At 38.0% G+C, this 23,802-nt stretch overlaps 1 protein-coding gene across 17 annotated transcripts in view; it reads right to left on the bottom strand.

Moving 5' to 3' along the window:
• DYNC1I2 (dynein cytoplasmic 1 intermediate chain 2) overlaps positions 1–20,326 on the bottom strand; it is a 62,445-nt gene extending 42,119 nt beyond the window's left edge. For 3 of the 17 annotated variants that reach the window (XM_030802874.1, XM_003253701.4, XM_030802877.1), the window contains exons 1-5: positions 19,862–20,021; positions 17,505–17,621; positions 14,892–15,009; positions 1,225–1,242; positions 413–503 (exon numbers count right to left, since the gene is read on the bottom strand). In XM_030802874.1, coding sequence (XP_030658734.1) covers positions 413–503; positions 1,225–1,242; positions 14,892–15,009; positions 17,505–17,612 — 335 coding nt within the window. In that variant the 5' untranslated portion in view covers positions 17,613–17,621; positions 19,862–20,021. Of the gene's footprint in view, positions 1–412; positions 558–1,224; positions 1,243–14,891; positions 15,010–17,504; positions 17,622–19,861; positions 20,064–20,107 lie in introns of those variants that run through there. The other 14 variants (XM_012500198.2, XM_004091969.3, XM_003253704.4 and 11 more) reach the window with 8 other exon arrangements.
• Between the last annotated feature and the right edge of the window lie 3,476 nt (positions 20,327–23,802).

Genomic DNA, 23,802 nt, shown 5'->3' with positions numbered 1-23,802 from the left:
GAATTGTTTACATTTTCAATTACTGAATGGGGAATCAAGCACAAGAGAGAGGTTTTACACTATTTACACCCAAAACATTCATGTAATAATCAACAAAAAGTTTGTTTAAACAGAAAAATCTAAATGCATTAATATCTCTATTTTTAATAGAAAATAATTAGCATAAAACCAGTTGACTATCTAGTACTAAGTTAATTAAATGTGACAGTTAAAATATTGTAAAAAAAAAACAAAAACAAAAACAAAATCTTTTTTTTCTCCCAATGTCCAACAGAGAATTTCTATGCCATTTTTGATTTTAAAATGTTAGGACTAATTCGACACAACTATTTAGAGTCCCTTTAAAGTATCAACAGTATTTGGGCACTGAATGCATTCTATCATTAAAACGTTAAAAGGAAAATTACTGTACCTAGATCCCACGGCGCCATCTCCAGAGTCTTGGCTTCCAGCTTCACTTGGAGTGCTCACAGATTTGGAGGATGGAGACATAGGAGGAGGGACTAAATAGTGAAATAGACAGGTATCCGCTGTTACTACACGGAGAGGTTGCTCAGCTTATGACGTTTCAAAAATAATTTAATGAAGTAATTAACAAAAAAGAAAGGAACAATGGCAAACCAAAAATCAAAAATATATGAATGAAAATGAACAGCAGAAAGAAAGGGGAAAAGACAAAAAGTTAACAATGCATGCTGAAGATTCATGCAATTTTTCTGGCAAAATGCATTTGAGCTTTATAATTTTTTTAAAAAGGCAAGATTATGGAAGGATGCATCTTCATCTCATCCATCACCAAATGTGGCCACCAATTTTCAAAGGAGAGCATTCCTTCTCCCCCTTGTAACTTTTCACTTTTAATGTCACCAGATTATAAATATTATTTACAATTGCTGCCAAAATTCAACTCTGAAATATGTTTCATTAAGTTATTTAATCTCTGGTTTCTCAAGATTTATTTTGAAATATTAACTTTTGTCTAATAATTTTTTCTTTCAAAAAGTAATGTTTAAGATGATTTCACTGCCTCCCCCCCAAAAAAGATGTCAATTTAGAGAAATGACTGCAGCTAAAGGAATGGCTCCTTTAAAATGTTCATTAGTTTCCAGCAATTTGGGTGAAAAACGCAAACAGGCCATAAAACAGCATGCCTTCTAGACATTATGCATAACATAAAGTGATGCATGCAAATAAACAAGGCAAGACTTATGGGAACTTCCTTACCCCAGTATTCAGAAAAAACTGAAGTGTACAGACAAAGATACAGACACCCAAAATATTCTTAATCCCTTCTTATAGAAAAATACACATTTTTCATAGTATATAAAATAAACAAGTGCTTTCCCCTAGATTCTCAACTTTTAACATTATATAACAACAGCTGAACGTGCACATTTCATGCTATGACATTTGTAAAACTTTTTGATTACCGTTGCAGGGAGTATAGGAGGATCATCACTGCCATCTTCTGGTTAAATTTTATCATAACTGTCCCCAATCCCAAGTATCTTTTCAAAATAATTTTTCAGTGTATGATATTAAGTGACTAATACAGTTTATGTTGAGCTGAAAGCCCTTCTTTTAATAGTCTACTGAAAAGAAGGCAAGTTCCTGGTCATATAGGAACTAAAGAAATAAGTATTTAATTAAAAGTCTGTGTTTTTTAAGACAGTCACATTCATTGAACCTTAAAATTATGTCTAAATGTTTTTACACGCTGCAGTAAAAATAGTGGGTTTGGTAATCTATCAAAATGTATAATATATTATGATGGCTCACATCTTAAACATAAGTATAAAACTGATCATCCTTATTTTTTCAATGGTAAATTCTAATTGACACCAATAAGATTAGAAGAAAAAAAAATCACAACTAGAATATTTCTTTCCTAAGATACAGTGGCTAACTGCTTAAATTTCAAAGGACTATAAAAACATAATCAATGTTTCTAATATTGTGATTAAATCTGTCAGAAACAACTATAAGACCAGATAGCTTCCTATAGTTTACATGTAGGTGGCACTGTGCTAGGTGCTGTATGTGTAATTCAAAGTATCTAAAAATGATTTTTATCTAAAGTAGAAGAATATTAATGTCCCTTAATTTATCTTAGGTTACATTTCTTCATCTTTTTGTCCATCTTTCACTGTGAGGCTTCCCCTAGTCTAAGTCCCAACTGATATAGGAATAGAGTAATACATAACAGTTGTTTGCCTACTGTGCTGTAAACACAAATAAATGTTTATTATATTATAGTGAGGCACCACAATGTTTTCAAGATTTTTAAAGAAGAAATTTTGTATGCTTTAAATTACATACCTAATTTCATACTCAGAAAAACAATTTTTCCAAGTGTATGTATCAGAGGTTGGAAGAAAATTAGTAAAATTCCCATCAATCTATTTGTGATGAACTAGAGAATTCTTTTTCAGTTTAACATGCTCTTCCCCCTTTCTGATGATTTCAAGTATCAATGACTCCACTGAACAAGTTCAACAGTGTTTTACTTGGTTAAAGACTACATTTTTAAAAAATGTTAATCAAAATTCTTTACAGAAACAGGCTAAATACTAATTATACAGACATAAATAGATACATTAACAGCCAGTTCTGAAATAAAAGTTTCAGAAATAAAAAATAAATCAAAAGGGTGATGCTACCATATTATCAGTTTCTTAGCCAAATGCAAAATAAATCACAGTGACTTCGAATTTGTAATTATATAAATATCTCCATCCCAGAACTATCTTCTTTCTCCCAAATATAGTTTCAAGCCAAATGATGGAAAAGACTCTATAAAGGACTCTTAGTTATTATCTGAGCCACAGCTACATTTTGCAATAATAAATAATGTATACCACAGAAGGGACAATCCTAGAAAAAAATTATTACAAAAGGAGGAATATTAATTTTTAAAAAGGGGAATGATAGTGTTATTTGGTGACTGCTACATTTTAACCCAATTAATCTAGAAAAATCAAAGAATACTAGAATTATGCAAGAAGGCAAATACCACTATATTCCCAGACTTCAATAAACCCCTGAGAGCAAATGAATGCATGCATTCAGAGGCAAAAACAAAACAGAAACACTAATCAACTCATAGGTTCTCAAATGTAAGAAAAGACTCACTTCTGGAATTCATTTTTAAGGACGGTTTGTAAGCCTAATCAGCCTTGAAAATAACATAAACCATTACTAATTAATGTTTGCCAAGTATCTGAGAAATGATCTGCTTAGTAAGAACAGTGATTCAATCAGATTACCTTTACTCCGCAGTTCTGCATATTAAAACAGCCTAAAACAGGCTTTAAATGGTATAAAATAAAGGAATTAATATAAACATAGGTGAATATGTTAATGAATTTCAGCTTCTTAGAAGTTTAGAGCACAGATACCTATTCTCTTCTTTGACAACTGTCGCAGAAGAAAAAAAGAAAAGAAAAAAAAAAAAACTAAACCATGGCAGTCACTGATCATGTAAGTAATGTGAAAAAGACTGTACCTCTTTAACTATCCAGGACAAAAAGGCAATCAAGAAAGCCTTTCCTGCCAGCTTAGACCTTGGCCTTCCAAGGATATAAAATTAACACTGCTGGCTTCTGGCCTGTGAAGAAACAACTAGAATATTTTTAGACCACAAAGGACCTGGGAATGCACCTAGATTTAGAATTAGCATTAAGTCTGGGTCAACCACTCAGAACTACACAGAAGTCTCAAGGGCAAAGGATGGCACATAGCTGAATTATTTTTCAAGTAGAAGAAAGCCTCTGGCAAGAAGGGGTTTTTATCAGGAAGAAAGACCTGGAAAAGGTAGACAGCTAAGGAAGGTGAATATAGGGAATGGGAGTGTTGGTAGAAGACTGTGAAATGGAAGGAGCGAGCTTTTGGGATGCGTGGAACCCAAAGTTGTGAAGTATCTTCTAAGGTCATCAATGATACTCAGTACTCAAACACAGCCCACGTTACAATAATGCCCCCTTCTGGACACAAATGTTCCTGGCCTGGAATATTAAAATTTAAATAACTACTTATTTTTCATACCTTACTTTTTTTTTTGACCTTCTGAAAGATGTTACCTTAAACCTTAACTCTCTGAAATATTAATTTCTCCCTTCCCCTTGCTCCTTCTATTCATAATGAGGTTTAAATATCCTCTATTAATCTCTCGTAAGAGTTTCATTTCCTTTATTCTCCTTGTCAATGTGATTCAGAGCATTACATTAAAAAAAAAAAGAAATTAATAAGTGAAAATAACATTTTAGCCCGCGTGTGATGTGTCATGCCTATAATCTCAGCACTTTGGGGGACTGAGGCAAAAGCATTCCTTGATCCTAGAAATTTGAGACAAGTCTGGCCAGCATAACAAGACTCTGTCTCTACAAAAAATTAGCTGGGCATGGTGGCACATGGCTGTAGTCCCAGCTACTCAGGAGGCTGAGGTGGGAGGATTGTTTGAGCCCAGGAGGTCAAGGCTGCAGTGAGCCATGGTTGCACCACTGTATTCCAGCCTGGGTAACAGAGTGAGGCCCTGTCTCAAAAAATAATTAAACAATATGATTTAGTTGTTGTCCTAAAGCAGAAAGGCTTTAATTCGCCCTTACCAGGTGCTAAGACATATGACCTAGTAATGATGGAACAAAAATTTAGGTGTCTAGCCTGTGCTGGCACCAGAGGTAAAAATGTAAGTAATATATTCTCCTTGCTCTCAAGAATCTCTAACAAAAAGTCATCAAGTTACCAAATAATTAAGAATCTGCCAGTAGGCAGGGACGGTGACTCATGCCTGTAATCCCAGCATCTTAGAAGGTCAAGGCAGGAGGATCGCTTAAAGCCAGGAGTTTGATACCAGCCTGCACACCCAGCCTGTAGAGATGGGTGAGTCCCCATTGCTACAAAAACAAAAAAATTAGATGACTATGGTAGTGTGAACCTGTAGTCCAAGCTACTTGGGAGGCTGAGGTGAAAGTATTGCTTGAGGCTGGAGGTAGAAGCTACAGTTTGTGTCACTGTACTCCAGCCTGAACAACAGAGTGAGACTCTGTTTAAAAAAAAAAAAAAAACTACCAGCAAAGTTATGAGAGGTTTGATTAGCTGTATCTCTTTTTTCTTTAAACCAATTGATTTTAGTAAGAAAAAAAAAATCCACTTTAGGAAAACAATAGATTGATTTTTTAAAATAAACCCAGTGTTTTTACACCTCTAAGATTTAAAAATATTTAATAAATACTCAAGGAGTACATTCTATATTGAAAAGAAAAACAAGTATCCATCCTGAGTCATGATACAAAATAGATTTTTTACTGTGGTTTACCGTCAAAAAAGGTTTGAAAGCCATGGCCTTCATCCGTATCCTGTATTTTTCAGGCCAAATTACAAATAAATACTGGACTTGTAGGCATATGTTTTAAGGATTATGAAATGCACTTAGCCTAATTTTCTAACGGTAATGAGATCTTCAGAAAGCCTTTAACCCTTCACAGGTTCCACTATAATGGTAAATCTGCCAACAAGAAAGGGAAACATCATTTTGAAATAAGAACCTCAAAGAAAGGAAAAGATGTAGATCTAATTTGGAAACAAATTCTTAAATCTAAATACAGTGTTAACCTTTTCTGGGAAGGAACAGCCAACCCTTTGTTCATAGCTATTTGGAGAAACTGGTAATTCAATTGTTAATCAGCTCATGCTGCTTTGATAAACACAATCTCACATGCCTTCACATTACTGAAAATTTCAAATAGATATCATAAGCTAAATAAATTAAAGCAATGACATTTGGCTTGTTTTTCAAAGCATATTTATTTACTGCTCCCTACAATGTTCTATCTTGACCAGAATTGAGTCTCCACTCTTAATTACTGACAGCTAAAAACTCTGAAGTCAAATAGTTCACAATAGATAAGCTAATATTTAATCAAGAAGAAGATACTATTCCACCCCACTGAGAAAAACCTTTGTTGAAAATTATGCCAGATAATATATTCTGTAAAAAATTTTTTATTAATAATCTATTTATAAAATGACTGGAGATAAAATACGCTACCTTCCCCAGTCTTATAACTAATCCAAATATTCAACAAAGTTTAAATCACATAAAAAATGTTCTTCAAAACCTTTCTATAGCCAATCATGTTCACTAGGGACATTTTTATTTTAAAAAGTAGCTACTTACTAAATTATCTCTCCATGGCTAAATTTAGTAATAACATTAAACTAATAGTATGAGGTTTAGTGGTATCTTTCTTCCTTCTCCCTTTCTCTCTCATATCTACACTCATAAACAAACAAAAAAAAGTTGGCATAAAGAAAAACAGCAAGGGGCTGGGCACAGTGGCTCACGCCTGTAATCCCAGCACTTTGGGAGGACCAGGCGGGCGGATCACTTGAGGTCAGGAGTTCGAGACTAGCCCAGCCAACATGGTGAAACCCCGTCTCTACCAAAAATACAAAAATTAGCTGGGGTTGGTGGCAGATGTCTGTAATCCCAGCTACTCAGGTGGCTGAGGCAGGGGAATCACTTGAACCTGGGAGGCGGAGATCATGCCACTGCACTGCACCCAGGGAGAGAGAGCAAGACTCTGTCTCCAAAAAAAAGAAAAATAGCAAGGGAATGATCTCTTTTAAAGTTTATAGTCTAAACATGCCCATTCAAGATGAATATAAAAATACAATACTAATACTACAATATTTACCCCCAGCAAAAAGCTTTTGAGTTCTAATCCATTAAAATAAAATCAGTTTGTTATTGGCTACAAATGGTTTATCAAGACATATTTTTTATTTTAACCAACTTTTCTCAGAGTCAACTCTCAAAAATCAGAGTCACCTAAGACAGGCTATAAAACTAGGATAATTGGCCGGGCACAGTGGCTCACACCTGTAATCCCAGCACTTTGGGAGGCCGAGGCAGGTGGATCATGAGGTCAGGAGATCGAGACCATCCTGGCTAACACAGTGAAATCCCATCTCTATCAAAAATACAAAAAATTAGCTGGGCGTGGGGGCGGGCGCCTGTAGTCCCAGCTACTTTGGATGCTGAGGCAGGAGAATGGCGGGAACCCAGCGGGTGAAGCTTGCAGTGAGCCAAGATCATGCCACTGTACTCCAGCCTGGGCGACACAGCAAGACTCCGTCTCAAAAAAAAAACAAAAAAAAAAAACAAACAAAAAAAAACCTAGGATAATTGAAAGCTGGTTATAGTTACAATTAAACAAGCCAGTCTTTAATCTCTACAGTAGTTTGGTTTAGTGACCCATCTAAGACACTATCCTGCTTAAAACTCTATTAAAATGCCTTTTATCACTTATAAGGCTACAATCTTTTTAAATGTTGAAATCTCTCAGAAAATCCCTCAAAAGTTTGTGACTTTGATTTATGAGTAAATTCTCTGTGAATGTGGGCTGGACTTAGTGTTTCTCTTCCAATGGACAGAATGTGGCAGAGGTGATGCTTTGTGACTTCCAAATCTAAGCCATAAAAAGGACAGTTTTATTCTGACTCTCTTTTTCTCTTGGATTGCTCACTCTAGGAGAACCCAGCTAACATGCTGCTACAAGGATACTCAAGTAGATCTGTGGAGTAGCCCACAAGGATGGGAACTCAGCTGTCCCACTAGCAACCAACACCAACTTGCCAGCCATGTGAATGAACCACCATGAAAGCAAGTCCTCGAGCCTCAGTCAAGACTTCAGATCACTAAAGCTCTAACTGAAATCTTGACTTTGACCCAGCAAGAGAACCTAAGCCAGAACTACCTAGCTAAGCTGCTACCCAATTCTTGACCAGCAGAAACTATGAGATAATAAATGTTTATTGTTGTTTTGGGGGGAAAAAACAGATAAAAGACGAAATAGAAAATCTAAAGAGACTATAACCATTTAAAAAACTTGAGCAGTTAGGGAGGCCAAGGCGGGAGGATCACTTGAGGCCAGGAGATTGAAACCAGCCTGGGTAACATTGCAAGACCCCATCTATACAAAAAAATTTTTTTAAACTAGCCAGGCATGGTGATACCTGCCTGTAGTCCCAGCTACTTAGGAGGCTGAGGCAGGAGGACTTGAGCCCAGGAGTCTGAAGCTACAGTGAGCTGAGATCACACCACTGCACTCCAGTCTCGGTCACAGACTGAGACCCTGTCTCTAAACTGCACCCCCGCCTGCTGCCACACACACACACACACACACACACACACACACTCTCCAAATGATGAATAACCCCTGCTCTCTACTCTCTATAGAAAAAAGTCATAATCAAGGCAGTTTTAAAATGGAAATCTATCGAGCTTTTAAGAAACAGGCATCTTTTATAAATTATTCTACAAAATAGCAAAAGCAAAAACTGACCAATTTATTTTAAAACCACAACCATGATGACCAATGAACATGGACAGTACAAGAAAATCAAAGGCAAATTTCATTCATTAGTACATATACAAAAAACCCTCAATAACATATTAGCTAATCTTTTCTTTTTCTTTTTTTTTTTTTTTGAGACGGAGTCTCACTCTGTTGCCCAGGCTGGAGTGCAATGGCGCGATCTCGGCTCACTGCAACCTCTGCCTTCTGGCTTCAAGTGATTCTCCTGCCTCACCCTCCAGAGTAGCTGGGATTACAGGCGCCTGCCACCCCGCCCAGCTGATTTTTTTTGTATTTTTAGTAGAGACGGGGTTTCGCCATTTTGGCCAGGCTGGTCTCGAACTCCTGACCTTAGGATACGCCTGCCTCAGCCTCCCAAAGTGCTGGGATTACAGGCGTGAGCCACCATGCCTAACCTAGCTAATCTATTTTTAAAATACATGCAGGCCAGGAGTGGTGGCTCACACCAGTAATCCTAACACTACAGGAGGCTGAGGTGGGTGGATTGCTTGAGCTCAGGAGTTCAAGACCAGACTAGGAAGCACGGTGAGACCGTTTCTTTTCTTTTCTTTTGAGACAGAGTCTCGCTCTGTCACTCAGGCTGGAGTGCAGTGGCGCCATCTCGGCTCACTGCAAGCTCCGCCTCCCGGGTTGACGCCATTCTCCTGTCTCAGCCTCCCAAGTAGCTAGGACCACAGGCGCCCACCACCACGCCCAGCTAATTTTTTGTATTTTTAGTAGAGATGGGGTTTCACCATGTTAGCCAGGATGGTCTCGATCTCCTGACCTCGTGATCCGCCTGCCTCGGCCTCCCAAAGTGCTGGGATTACAGGCGTGAGCCACCGTGCCTGGCCTGTGAGACCCTGTTTCTACTAAAAATTCAAAAATTAGTGGGGTGTGGTGGCAGCATGTGCCTGTAGTCCTAGCTACTCGGGTGGCTGAAGTGGGAGAACTGCTGAAGCCTGGGAGGCAGAGGTTGCAGGGAGCCAAAATTGCACCACTGCATTCCAGCATGGGTGACAAAGTGAAACCCTGTCTCAAAAAAATAAAAAAAAGAGATAAAATACATGCAAAAATCATCTGCCATGCCTAGAGGTGACTATTAGTAATTAAAGCAAAAAAGTAAACATGTCTCCTGCTTTTCTAACATTTAGCGTAACCAAAACCCCTAGTTATTGAGAGAAAGCTCCCCTTTACAGAACAGCTTTAGCCAATAAATGCAGAAAGAATGGCAGAATTACAAAAACAATGCTGCAACTCCTAATCAAATAACTTAGATGAGGATCATCGATGAGTATTAACACCATCAGATAAAAGGCTGATAAAGAAATGAATAGTCACATAGTGCCCAAGTATCACCCTCAGATATTACCTATTAGTCACAGGGGGTAATTATGATGGAGAGATCAGGTTATCACAGTTGTAATCCAATAATCAAGCTTAGCATCGCTCAATAGCCAGAGATGTGCTACTGATACGATACAATATGAAGGACACAACATCACTTATGAGATTTTCTTGCCAAAAAAGTTCAGCCTAAAGTGAATCAAGCTTCTTTTCTTTTCTTTTCTTTTCTTGAGATAGGGTCTTGCTGCATCGCTCAGGCTAGAGTTCAGTAGTGCGATCATGGCCAGTACCTCGACCTTGCAAACTCAATTGATCCTCCCACCTCAACCTCCACAGTAGCTGGGACTATAGGTGCCTGCTATCATGCCTGGCTAATTTTTTTTTTTTTTTTTTTTGTAGAGACAGGGTCTTGCCATGTTGCCCACGCTGGTCTTGAACTCTTGGGCTCAAGTGATCCACCCACCTCAGCCTCCCAAATATCTTTCTTCCTTCTCCCTTTCTCTCTTATATCCCAAAGTAATGGGATGACAGGTGTGACACGCACAGTTCAAATTAGATCAAAATTGAGCTTTTTAACCTAACTTCCAGTTTAAAGGAAATATAAGGGATAAAAGCTAAATGTCAGAATGCCATCAGACAAACCCAGGAGGCGAGACAGTCTACAAACCAATTGGCCCACCCTCTTCAAGTAGATATCATGAGGGAAAAAGTAGTATGTGTGTGGAGAATATTCTAGATTTTTAAAAATTAGGAAGGGTGTAGTGGCTCATGCCTGTAATCTCAGCACGTTGGGAGGCCAAGGCAGGAGGATCACTTGAGCCCAGGAGTTCAAGGCCAGCCCTGGCAACATAGTGAGACCCCATCTCTACAAAAAAACAAAAAAACAAAAAAAAAAATTAGTTGGGCATGGTGGTGTGCACCTATGGTCCCAGCTACTTGGGAGGCTGAGGTGAGAGGATCGCTTGAGCCTGGGAGGTTGAGGCTATAACAAGCCATGGTTGCACCACTGCATTCCAGCCTAAGTGACAGAGCAAGACCTTGTCTCAAAAAAAAAAAAAAAATAATAATAATAATTAAAAAAATAAAAAACATATAGCAATGCAATGTATGTATGGTACAGCAACACTTTGGAGGGAAACAAACTAAATTTCTTGAGGGGAAGAAAAATGTTTGTGAACCTAGGACTATTTTGTAAAAGGAACAAAGGGGGTGATTTTGTATATCAGAAATTAGAATATAATACAAAGGTGCAGTAATTAAAACTGGGTTGTGTAGAATCAAACAAATAGATTCATAGTGAAAATAGAGAGCCCAGAAATGCCCATAAATATATGGGAATTTACTGTAGGACAAAGTTTGCATCAGACTTCAGTGGGGGAAAAGATAGACTAATAAACGGCACTGAGAAAATTAGCTACCTATATAGAGAAAAATTAGGTTGGATCCCTACCTCATACTATTTTAAAAAATATAACCCAAATATCTCCTTGTGAAGGGTAAAACTATAAAATTAATAGGAAAAACACAAGAATTAATAGGAAAAACACAGAAGAATATATTTGCATCCACAACGTAGGAAAGGATTTCTTTTTAAAAAAGACCAAAAACACACAAAAAAGGGTTATACAGGTTGAGTATCCCTTACCCAAAATGCTTGGGACCAAAGGTGATAGATTATTTTGGATTTTTGACTATTTGCATTATACCTAGCAGTTCAGTATCCTAACTTAAAAATCTGAAATCTGAAATTCTCTAATCAGTATTTCTTTTGAGTGTCATCTTGGTGCTTAAAATGTTTCAGATTTTGGGGCATTTTGAATGCTGAATTTTTGGATTAGGAATACTTAGCCTGTAATTGCTAGATTTGACCATATCAAAATAGAGGATTCTGTTCAATGAAGAATATTATAAACAGTTAACAGATTAGGAGAAGGGTTTTTTAAAAGACTAAAACAGACAAAAGTCCTCCCTAAAATATACAAAATACACAAAGAATGCCTACAAATCAGAAGATAAAGAACCTCAATCGTTGTAAATGGGGAGAAGGATATGAATATGCAATTCGCAGAAAGGAAAACTTGAACGGTTAAAAGATATATAAAGAGGTGGTCAACCTCACTGTAATCAGATAAATGTATATTAAAACATTTTAGTGTACCACTTTATACTCATCAAGTTAGCAAAAATTAGAAAGCTGGATAGTATCCAGTCATGATGCGAATATGGTAAAGCAGTTACTTTTTCATGCACTGGTAGTGGGAGGGTAAACTTTGTAGCCATTCTGGAGACTGACATGCAGAACCTAATTAAGCTAAGTCTTATATACAATAACATAGCAAGTCAATTCTTGGGCATACACCCCAGAGAAAGTATTCCACAGTCCTCAAGGGAAAAAACACATATTTTTTGCAGCATTGCTTATGATAGTAAAGCAAAGAGACAAAAGGAAACTGAGTGCATAGCACTGGGGGAATGGATAAGTAAAATGTGGTACATAATAGGATACTGTATATTAGAAATAAATAACTAAATACGTATATAGCAACATGGAATAAACAAAAGACCTACAGCACTATGCCATTTATATATATATAAAGTATATATACACAGAGATATGTGAAACCTTGAAAAACAGAGCATAATCTGAAGGATGTATGTTAAAAATTCAAAAGTGGGCCGGCATGGTGGCTAACACCTGTAATCCAAGAACTTTGGGAGGCTGAAGAGGGCGGATCATGAGGTCAGGAGTTCGAGACCAGCCTGGCCAACATGGTAAAAGCCCGTCTCTCCTAAAGATACAAAAAATTAGTCAGGTGTGGTGGCACGTGCCTGTAATCCCAGCTACTTGGGAGGCTGAGGCAGGAGAATCGCTTGAACCCGGGAGGTAGAGGTTGCAGTGGGCTGAGATCACGCCATTGCACTCCAGCCTGGGTGACAGGGCAAGACTCCGTCTCAAAAAAAAAAAACAAAAAACAAACAAACAAAAACTGCAAAAGTGGGCACTGAATGCATTAGTGGGAATGAGAATGGAATTAGAGATGAGAAATGAGGGACACATACACAAACCCTAAAGAATGGTCTTTCAAGAATTAATGATGGAGATGGGCCATTGATACAGTTTGGACATCCCCTCCAACTCTCTTGTTGAGATGTAATCCCCAGTGTTGGAAGTGGGGCCTAGTGGGAGATGTTTGGGTCATGGAGGCGGATCCCTCATGGTTTTGTTTAAAACTGTGTGGCACCTCCCCCCACCTCTTGCTCTTGCTCACTGCATGAGACATGCTGATGCCCCTTTGCCTTCTGCCATGATTGGAAGCTTCCTAAGGCCTTGCCAAAAGAAGCCAGCATCATGCTTCCTGTAAAGCTTGCAGAACCATGAGCCAATTAAACCTCTTTTCTTTTTTTTTTGAGACGGAGTTTCACTCCTGTTGCCCAGGCTGGAGTGCAATGGCCAGATCTCAGCTCACCACAACCTCTGCCTCCCAGGTTCAAGCAATTCTCCTGCCTCAGCCTCCTGAGGAGCTGGGATTACAGGCATGTGCCACCACGCACACCTAATTTTGTATTTTTAGTAGAGACGGGGTTTCTCCATGTTGGTCAGGCTAGTCTCAAACTCTCGACCTCAGGTGATCCGCCCGCCTCAGCCTCCCAAAGTGCTGGGATTACAGGCGTGAGCCACCCCGCCCAGCCACCTCTTTTCAAGTTACCCAGCCTCAGTATTTCTTTATAGCAACACAAAGAACTAACCGGGCCATAAATTAAGAAATATGAACACTTTAGGGGTGGGCGGATCATGAGGTCAGGAGTTCGAGACCAGCCTGGTCAATATGGTGAAACCCTGTCTCTACTAAAAGTACAAAAATTAGCTGGCGTGGTGGCGCAAGCCTGTAGTCCCAGCTACTCAGGAGGCTGAGGCAGAAGAATCACTTGAACCCGGGAGGTGGAGGTTGCAGTGAGCCGAGATTGTGCTACTGCACTCCAGCCTGGGAGAGAGAGAGTGAGACTCAGTCTCAAAAAAAAAAAAAAAAAAAAGAAAAGAAAGAAATATGAACAAGTGAGTTCAGTGAAACTAAAGTCTTAAGAAGAACATAAAAGAAAAAAAATCCTATAGGAGAAAAACAAAAGCCAATGCACGGAAAAAAAAGGTAACTCAAACAAAGGCTAACAAACAACTTGGTTTAGTTATAAGAAAGTAAGTGCTCTGATTCATTTACTTTTAAAATTGCATATTCAACATAAGCTTATTGAATAAATACATAAAATTAATATACTTCAGTCTTCAAATTCTACAAGAAAAGGAAAATGAGCTGAAAGAAATAACAATGAAGCTGACCATGAGAGTAGCCAGCCTTTTCATCTTGAAACCTTTTAGAAATATCAGGTCTAAGGACAGTTATGTTGCAGTTTCACAACAAGCATAGAGCATTTACAATCTCCAGTATTTGTCTCCTGCACTAGATAAAATTAGCCCACTGACTAGCCCTAAAATGTTAGGTCTCTAAAGGATAAAGGCCATGTTAAACTAAAATACTATGTAACAGCACCCAGCACAGAACTATTTTAAGTAGGCATTTGTCCCTGATATGTAACTAGATTGTCCCGTGTACCTCTACTTTTTCAGCTTTTTTGGTCTAGTACAGTTATCAAAATGAATAACCCAGAAAAATAATAAGATTAAGTCAAATCACTGCAAAAATAAGCTACAAAATTATCTCCCTTATTAGCATTAACAGCAGAAGGCTATAAGCTTATCCTTCCACTCCTGTACCTTTGAATACTAATATATTTTGCATACTAACAATATAAGTCTGATTGTATCTCTCTCTAATCTCCAGAAAGGAATATAGAGTTCAGATCAGGAATCCTAGTTATCTTTGAGCTTAACACAGTATGGCACATAAAACTTGCTTAACAAATGTTTGTTGAAATAAATTACTGATTTAATAAGAGAAGTCAATTGGTAGTTCAGTATATGTTAATAATTACTCTTGCAGCTCTTTTGAACAAACAAAATAACCATGTACTAGCATATCTGAAAAAAAGACAATTCCAAATAAATTATAAGATTAATAATTTTAGAGACACAAGAAAAATATGTAAAATATATCAAGTCAACCCACTCAGTTATGTCTGAGCTGAACAGAATCTATGCCTAGCTCTTATAAATGGATATATTCTTAACCTTACCAATGGGGGATTCTGGAGTTAGCCCCATGCTTTGAAGCAATGCTTCAGCTTCTCTTCTTTTTTTTTCAAGATCTGATTCCTCTTGCACAGGAGCAACAGCTTCCTTCTTCTGATCAGTCTAAAATGTTTAGGTTAAAAACTTATGTTTACATATAGTATGAAAAATTTGTTTGCAAAAATGTTTTAAATAATATGCTAACACTATATACTTTTAAGGCATGAACTTAGTTTTGAGTACAGGTTAAGTTCTTTTTATAGTCATTAAATGAAAACCATTCTCAATAGAGTTCTAGTAAATAACCTCCAAATGATATGTACTAAACTGCGCTATCTTTATATGTAATCAAGGAGTTTCCACAAAAATTTTCCTAACAGACAAATTCAAGAAGTACAGTCAACTTCAAATTAACGACAGTATGAAATTGCTGTCTATGGTCAGGAATAATAGACAACTTCCCCCAAGTGGCACAAAAGGTTAGATACAATATCACATACAATGAAAAAATTAAAGTGTAATTATTTAAGAGGTAACAAATTTTAAGTAAATGACAATATGATTTGTTGAAAAAGAGTATCACAAACTTCTATATAAAGTCTTCATTTTATTTAGGATTGGGTTTTGTAAAATTAAACTCACTTCTGCATAGCACAAAACATTTTGTTATGAAAATTTTTGCCAGCTTTTATCTCAGCTATTTATAGTTTTAGCACAATCTTCTGGATAAACTAGATAAACCTCAATACTCTCAGATCATCCAAGACATCTCAAGTAAAATGTAAGCTTTCCAAGAAAAAGTTTTTTTAATGTAAATCTCAAATCCCTATGCCACCTAGACAACTATTACTCAGACATTGTCTGGAGTGAATTTTGTTAGCCACAATATTCTATACCATTTTGACTTGAAAGTCATCAGAAAAATTAATCAAAATAACAAAACAGGTTGTAATATCAAGCTGATGCTTCACTGTTGATAAAAATATATTAATAGACTCACAGTTTAATACCACTATATTATCTCTTGTAACATTTTTATAAACTTTGTTTTTTTCCCATTGGTCTGTGTGACTCAATAGTTTTACAAGCTTTAAATTAGGTATAAATCATGCAATAGATATCCTTTAGAAGCCATTTTTGCCAGTTATGGCCATCATTAGAAAACAAAAATGAAATTTGCTCTCAGCACGGAAATGTTTAGGGCTATAAATATTATTGTGGAATAGCTCTGCCAACCTGAATCATGCTTCTACCAGTCACCTTTTAATCTAATAGCTAATGTAAAGCTCCAACCCTCTTATAATGTATCACAGAAAGGTTCAGAATAAACTAGCCAATTCTTCAATTACAGGCCTTAACAGCATCATAGTAATGCTGCACATAAATTGTAACTTCAACTTTTCTACTACTTATTTTTCTCTTAGTCCCCAAGAGAGTTCTGACAGTCTTGGCTATTATTTAGGCTGCCGCATATAAAAACTTGGTCCTAAAGACACACAGGAAAAACTTCCTTACAGTAGCTGTTTAAAACATATCTGTAGTAAAAGTACACAGAGTTTCCATAGGGATAAAAATATATTTCAATGCAGGAACAAGTAAAATGTCTCCAGCTCAGGGTCAATGTACATTTGCTGTATATAATGTGATGCATATTTTTGACACAAAAAATCAAAAGAAGTACCTGGTCCACCTTTATGGTACCATCAAACCTAATACTCGGTAAAAATATTTCAATAACTAACTCATAAGAGATAAGAACAAATCCCTTAGTCAATTAAATCATCTACTATGTATATTTTATTTGCCATTAATATTATCCATTCTGACAAATTAGCAGTTCAGACTAGCAAAATACTCAGATAAATTCAAAGTCCAAACTAAGTTATGATATATATAAATACACCATATTTATTAGCTATTATAATATAGACGTCTTGGCTGAGTGCAGTGGCTCGCGCCTGTAATCCCAACACTTTGGGAAGCCTAGGCAGGAGGACTGCTTGAGTTCAGGAGTTCAAGACCAGCCTGGGTAACATGGCAAAACCTCGTCTAAAAAAAAAATACAAAAATTAGCCTAGCATAGTGACATGCGCCTGTAGTCCCAGCAACCCCAGAGGCTGAAGTGGAAGGATCACCTGAGTCAGGGGAGGTTGAGGCTGTAGTGAGTTGTGCTCACACCACTGCACTCCAGTCTGAGTGACACAGTGAGACCCTGTCTCAAAAAAAAACAAAAACTCCAAAACAAAAAAAAAATACAGATGTATCTTACTTTATAATAAATATATTCCTAGAATATTAAATTGAACTTTTATAAATCAAATTTTAGAAATGCATCAATCTATATGAAATTGTTTTTAAAAATCATATTTTATCAGTTTTGTCATTTTCACATGTCTTGCTTCTTTAAAGTAAGATTCACTTATAGTGCTAAGTCTGCAGTCAGAACGGCTAGATTTTTAACTATCCTGAAATTATTACGTTTGTGCAAAAGTAATCACAATTTTTCCATTACTTTTAACCACGATTACTTTTGCACCAACCTATATGTAAATATATAAATATGTGAAATAAAACCCAATTACTTTATGTTGTTTATTTAAGAAAAAAATCAAACATACTTCTTTTTTTTTCCTTTCTTCTTCTTTTCTCTTCTTTTCCTCTCTGATTTGGGCCAGTCGCTGCTTCTTACGTTCCAACTCAGCCTTTAATTCACTTTTGTCTGACATGTTTGTGACCTTAGAAACATGTAATCATTATGTTAGCAAAGCAGCACAGTTGAAAAAACTAGTGTTCCAAGAAGAGAACTGTCCCAAAAGGCCATATAGTTCAATGCTATCTCAAAAAAGCACAAAAACCTTACTTTTAAAATAATGGGGCTGGGCAGTAGCTTACTTTGGGAGGCTAAAGTGGGAGGGCTGCTTCAGGCCATGAGTTTGAGACCAGCCTGGACAACATAGCAAGATCCCATCTCTGAAAAAAAAAAAAGGAAAGATAAATAAAAACTTAGGCGGCATGGTGGCATGTGCCTGTAGTCCCAACTACTTGGAAGGATTGCTGGAGCCCAGGAAGTCAAGGCTGCAGTGAGCCATGATCATGCCACTGCACTCCAGCTTGGGCAACAGAGCGTCTCTAAAAAATAAACTTTTAAAGATAAAATAAAGGAAGCATATATATTATTACTAAGACTTAAAAAATGTATAAACACATATATATAATATTACCTAGAGCTGAGCATAGAAGCCAGCCCATAGTAAGCACTTTAATGTTTGCATACACAAACTGAACACAATGTCTCAAAGTTTTTGATGACAATATATTAGGTACCCATGATAAAGGTCGAAACTGGCTCTTAAAACAGAGGACAAGGTTTGGCATTTAGAAGCTCTTACGCTATATGACACAGATCAAAACTATTACCAATTCTATTGCATTCATAGAAACTTGATAAAAAACAATAGGTCAAACTGAAAATTCCCGTAAGTTCTAAAAGTGCTGTAGTAATACTAAAGACAACCAAAACGCAGGAGTTACCATCATTAGCTATCAAATCAAATGACTGTATTTCTCCACAATAACACCTTACCTATACCTCTGATGGCACTTTTAGTACAATTATTTGTGGACATACCTGAAATGTTCCCTATTAGATTGTAATGTACTTGAAATCAGGGACTGTTTTTTAGTTATTTTTGTTGCCTTCACAACATCCAGCAGAATGACCTTAACATTACAATTGACACTGGCTAATGAATAATGGATACGGTAGACAGAATTACAAACTGAGCTTCAAAAACCAATTGCATAAACACTACTTCAGCTTGAGTTTTAGGAAGAAGAAATGAATTAGGATTTTTTTTTTTTAAGTAGCCTAGCAGCTGAGCATAAGGCAGGAGCCAGGAACTCGTTACCTTCTCCACATGATTGACTTATTGCCTAATGATCAATCTCTTTCAATGTCTCTATACAAGTGAAATATTAAATGTTTTAGATAAGAAAACTAGGAGAATAACCTCTGGAAAACTGTATTTCCAGAGTTTAAGAGAAATCTCTTAAAAAGCACAATTGTTAAATCTGAATAAAGGTCAGTCAAGAGGAGAAGTTCACCTACTAACAAGTGGATAAAGGAAATTTCAGCTACTAAACTCCATTAAGACTGGCAAGCGAATTGATAATTTTCAAGCATACGAAAAGGATGAAAAGTTGACATGGCAGACCTGAAATATATACACAATATCTTCCAAGATTTGTTTGAACAAACTAATCCACCCTTTCTACACCTCTAAACAGCTCCATACAAACGGCTGGTGAGGAGAACTTCCATGCGTAACTGTATGCTACGCTAGGCACATTATTTTTTGTTCAACGTCAACTGTAAAATAGATACACCAACACTAACTGATATTAAAATAAGCTTATTTTTAGTTAAAGCCCAACAACAAAGTCTAGAACACCTGAACTATAGCTGACCAATCCTCTCACCCCCACAGAAGCCAGAGCCTACCTCCACGACTGACATGTTCACGTTCTTAAAACTCAAGAGAAGAGAAAGTCTCTAGAGTTTTGTGCTAGAACCTCCATGTTCGGGGACTTTCCATCACACATAAGATGAGGGGAGACACTATCAAGGCAAGTAGAGATGGCCTTAATTTGTAAAATGGGGCAAGGCGAAAACGAATCACTTTCTCCCCTGGGGTCACGGCCAGGAGGGCGCGGTCCAGGGCAGGGCGTCCAGGAGAAGAAGCCAGTGAGCGCCGAACAAGCCTCAAGGCTCCCCAGGCCGCCTCTGGAGGGTCGAGAAGGGAAAGGAGTGGACTCCTCTCGCCGGGCCGCAATGAGTCACCGCACCCAGGTCTCCCCGCTTTTCCTCCCCAAAGTCGGGCCGGGCGGGGATGTCAGCAGGAACTGCCAAGCCGCCCTTCGAGTTGCGACGTGGAACACAGGCAGGGAGGCCTTGAGGAAAGAACAGTCAACCCACCTGTCAGGTGACTGGATGGGGAAGAGTCCTCCCGCCTGCAACTTCCCGATAACGTCCCTCGCTTAAGCCCCCAACACCAACTGTAGCCACCACCAGCTCCGCGGCTTTCCAAAGCACACAAAGAGGGATGGGCGGCGGCTGCTACGGCGAGAGCTTAGGGACAAATACCCTCACCAGAACGAGGTCGCTCCCAGAAATAAAAGGTGGGGCCTTGCTGCGAGGAACTGTAGCCCCTCCGTGACTTACCTGTTGTAAAGCAGAAGCCGCTAGATAAAACAAAGAACCCAGCCAACCCAGGGGCCTTAAATATTGCCGCTTTGCCAAAAACTGGAAAACTACGCCTAATATTCTCAGGCAATGAATCCAACTTCCGCCCTCGCCTTACAAACTGACACGACCGAGAAGAACTACAAGCCCCGGCAACAAGGAAAACCTGCGTGCGGCGAGCAGTGCATTATGGGAATTGTGGTCGCTGGGCGTCGCAAGGTGTGCTGGGACATGTAGTGTGTCCCCTCCTTTAGGTTTCCCACTCCAAGGCCTTCTTCCGTCGAGAAGCTTCTGTATAAAGTATTCTCGTCTGTTGATCCGTGCTCACAGTGTAGTATGTGTTATAGTGTAAGATCTTTGACCTGACATTGGCGGAATTTTAAGAAGGGCTATTTTCCAGTGGTGAACCTGTGAATCACGCTGCTGCACATTTGGTGAAGGCGTGAAGTAGACATTTTAGGAAGTAAAACGTATATATATATATATATATATATATATATATATATATATATATATATGTACATACATACATAAGTTTTAGGGAAAAAATGCCTTATATAGGCTTCATGTGGCATCTTAGGCAAAATCTAAATAAAAATATGTCAACTGACATAGCAAATAATTTTTTAGTATTTTGTTGCAGCGTGGTAGCATTTTGGTTTTCTCTCAAAACGATTTTAGGAAATAAAGCATTTTGTACGATTAGACTCTCAAACCAAGCTAGAATGTTTTCCATAGTTAGATTTTTAACATACAAAGAAAACAAAACTTACTGGAACATGAATTTACCTGCAATGTATGCGTTGACACACCTTTTTAAAGTTTAAATAATTTAAAGCATTATTTGGCAGGAGTTAAAATTAACACCAAGGCAGTATCTTTCCTATGTTCTAGAAAACTGATTGTTCTAGAAGTTCTAGATATTGCCCAAGTCTAGAATGAACCTTTATGATTCAGATTCCAAGTCCTTGGGTTTGTGGTCTTTTTCTTATCTTTCTCTGCCTTGTCTGTGGTCTTTTGTGTAGAAAAAAATTTTCTAAAAATGAATTTGAGAAAGAAAATCCTTGGCTTTCCACAGCTTTTCCCGATAACCTAACATTCAAAGAACTTTATAGCTATGTTTTTTTTTTTTACTTCTTTCCTAATAGTTTTCATTTATTAATTTGAAAAAAAATTATTATTGATTGCCTACCATGTGCCAGCAATGGTGATGGGTATTGTATTAAGAGCTAAAATGGACCGGGCGCAGTGGCTCACGCCTGTAATCCCAGCACTTTGGGAGGCCGAGGCGGGCAGATCACCTGAGCTGAGGAGTTAGAGACCAGCCTGGGCAACACGGTGAAACCCCGTCTCTACAAAAAATAGAAAAATTAGCAGGGTGCGTGGTGTGCGCCTGTAGTCCCAGCTACTCATGAGGCTGAGGCAGGAGGATGGCTTGCGCCCAGGAGGCAGAGGTTATAGTGAGCTGAGATTGCACAATTGCATTCCAGCCTGGGAGACAGAGCAAGACCCTGCCTCAAAAAACAAACAAACAAAAAAATGCACATCCTTCTTCTCAAGGGAGAAAGACAGGACACTCGCTCAACTAAGTATGGATGGTTCCTGACTGATGGTTTAACTTATGATTTTTTTCTCATTACAATGGGCTTATTAGAGTAAAATGCATTTTCAACATATATTTTTGACTTAAAATGGGTTTATCAGGACATAACTCAAGGAGCATCTGTATAATGATGGGATTATATAAGGAAGTCATAGAAACACCTGGAAAAACTTTTCAGGAAACTTTTGGAAGGAGGTGATTCTAGAGCTAAGTCTTTGATTCTCAAAGGTTGAGTAGAAGAAGTTAGCCAAGCAGAGAAGATGCAGAAAGGTGCCTTGGGAAGAGAAAAGAATATGGACAAAGGACAGAGGTGTGAGAGCATAGAATGCTGGTGAATTTGGAAATAATTCACAATGGCCACAGGCTAAGACAGGAACTGGGGAATGAAGCCATAAGCAGGGGCAAAGTCGCATATCCCAGTTTAGATTTAATCCTACAGATGATGTGAATCCACTGATAGATTTTAAGCAGGTGCATGGTATGATAAGGTTTGCATTTTAGATAACTGACCTTTCGAAGTAGTCTGGAGAAAGACTAATGTGCTGGTTATTTTCTTTGCCCCCCAGATTCATTTCCTGCCCTTCTTTGCTAAGCTCTATGCCTCTGAGGGTTGACCTCAGTTTCTTTAAGGACTGCCTTGTGGTTGGACATAAAGAAGGCCAAGGCAAGGATATCAGAAGGTGGGTAGAAAGGGAAATTGGGGCATCTCTTCCTTGCTCCTTCCTTCTTTGAGTGTCAGATGTCCAGCAATACCTTCATTCCTTCATGACTATAGTACCTGCCAGATGGCTCTTTCTCCATGGCTCTAGTTTTCCCCGGGCTCTCTGGTGATTTTATGTTCTCCTTTTATCTCTCGAACACCTCCTCTGTAGCTAGTCTCTGAGTGCCTCATCATCTCATGTTTGTTCCCCTACTACCCGCTCACCCCTCTGTAACTCGTCCTTTCATTAAAGTATTTTCATATGAACTGTCTTGTGAATTCTGTTTCTTGTTGAGACCCTTATTGATACAGCTTGCCTAGAGGGATGAGAGGTGGAGAAAAGAGGTAAGGTAGAGACTGGAAGCAGGGAATGCAACTGGAAGAATTTGGGTAGAGCCAGCAATTATAAATGCATGAACTAATGCATCATCAGTGAGAATTAAGAAAAGTAGATGGATTGGAGAAATGTTAACATTATGTGAGACTTCTACAGCAATAAAGCATACTAGATACCTCTTCCCACTGAAAATCACTAAATATACTGGCTGGATAACGTAGCTTTTGAGCGGGTACAGTGGCTCATGCCTGTAATCCCAGCACTTTGGGAGGCCAAGGTGGGCGGATCACTTGGGGAGGCCAAGGTGAAAGGATCACTTGAGCCCAGGAGTTCGAGACCAGCCTAGGCAAGGTGGCCAAACCCCATTTCTATAAAAAATTTTAAAATTAGCTAAATATGATGGCACTCGCCTGTAGGCCCAGCAACTTGGGAGGCTGAGGGCAGGAGGTTTGCTTGAATCCAGGAATTTAAGGCTGCAGTGAACTATAATCACACCATTGCACTCCAGCCTGGGTGACAAAATGACATCCTGTTGCTTAAATAAATTTTAAAAAATGTTTTAAGATATGAAATATGTAACTAAAAACCCCCCCACTTTTTTGTTGTTTTATTTTTAACACTTTTTTGAAGAAACCCATTATCAGCACTGATTAGAAAGACTGTACCCTGGACATTACATAGTTCAAACTACTATGTCTTCCTGCTTTTTAAGTTGGAAGGGCTAGGGAGGAGTCCTAATAAGCATTAGTGCTTCAGGGTGTTTTCGAAGGGGAGAATTTGCATTTTAAAACTTCTTATAATGGTTTGTAGGAGAGGGTAGAAATATAATATATACAGATGAATTTGTTGAACAAATTCATATCCGGATTTACACTTGAATTCAATATGCCAATGTTTGCAAAATTTTAATACAATTAATATATTGACATAATGCAGGATTTCATTTATATAGAATGCAAAAGCAGGTAAAACTAATCTAATGAAATGTCAGAATAGTGGCTATTGAGGTATAGGGGTATTGATGGCAACGGATA

The sequence above is a fragment of the Nomascus leucogenys genome, chromosome 22a (assembly GCF_006542625.1).
Source record: "Nomascus leucogenys isolate Asia chromosome 22a, Asia_NLE_v1, whole genome shotgun sequence".
NCBI classification, from domain to species: Eukaryota; Metazoa; Chordata; class Mammalia; order Primates; family Hylobatidae; genus Nomascus; species Nomascus leucogenys.
This window is presented reverse-complemented; position numbering and strand designations above follow the sequence as displayed.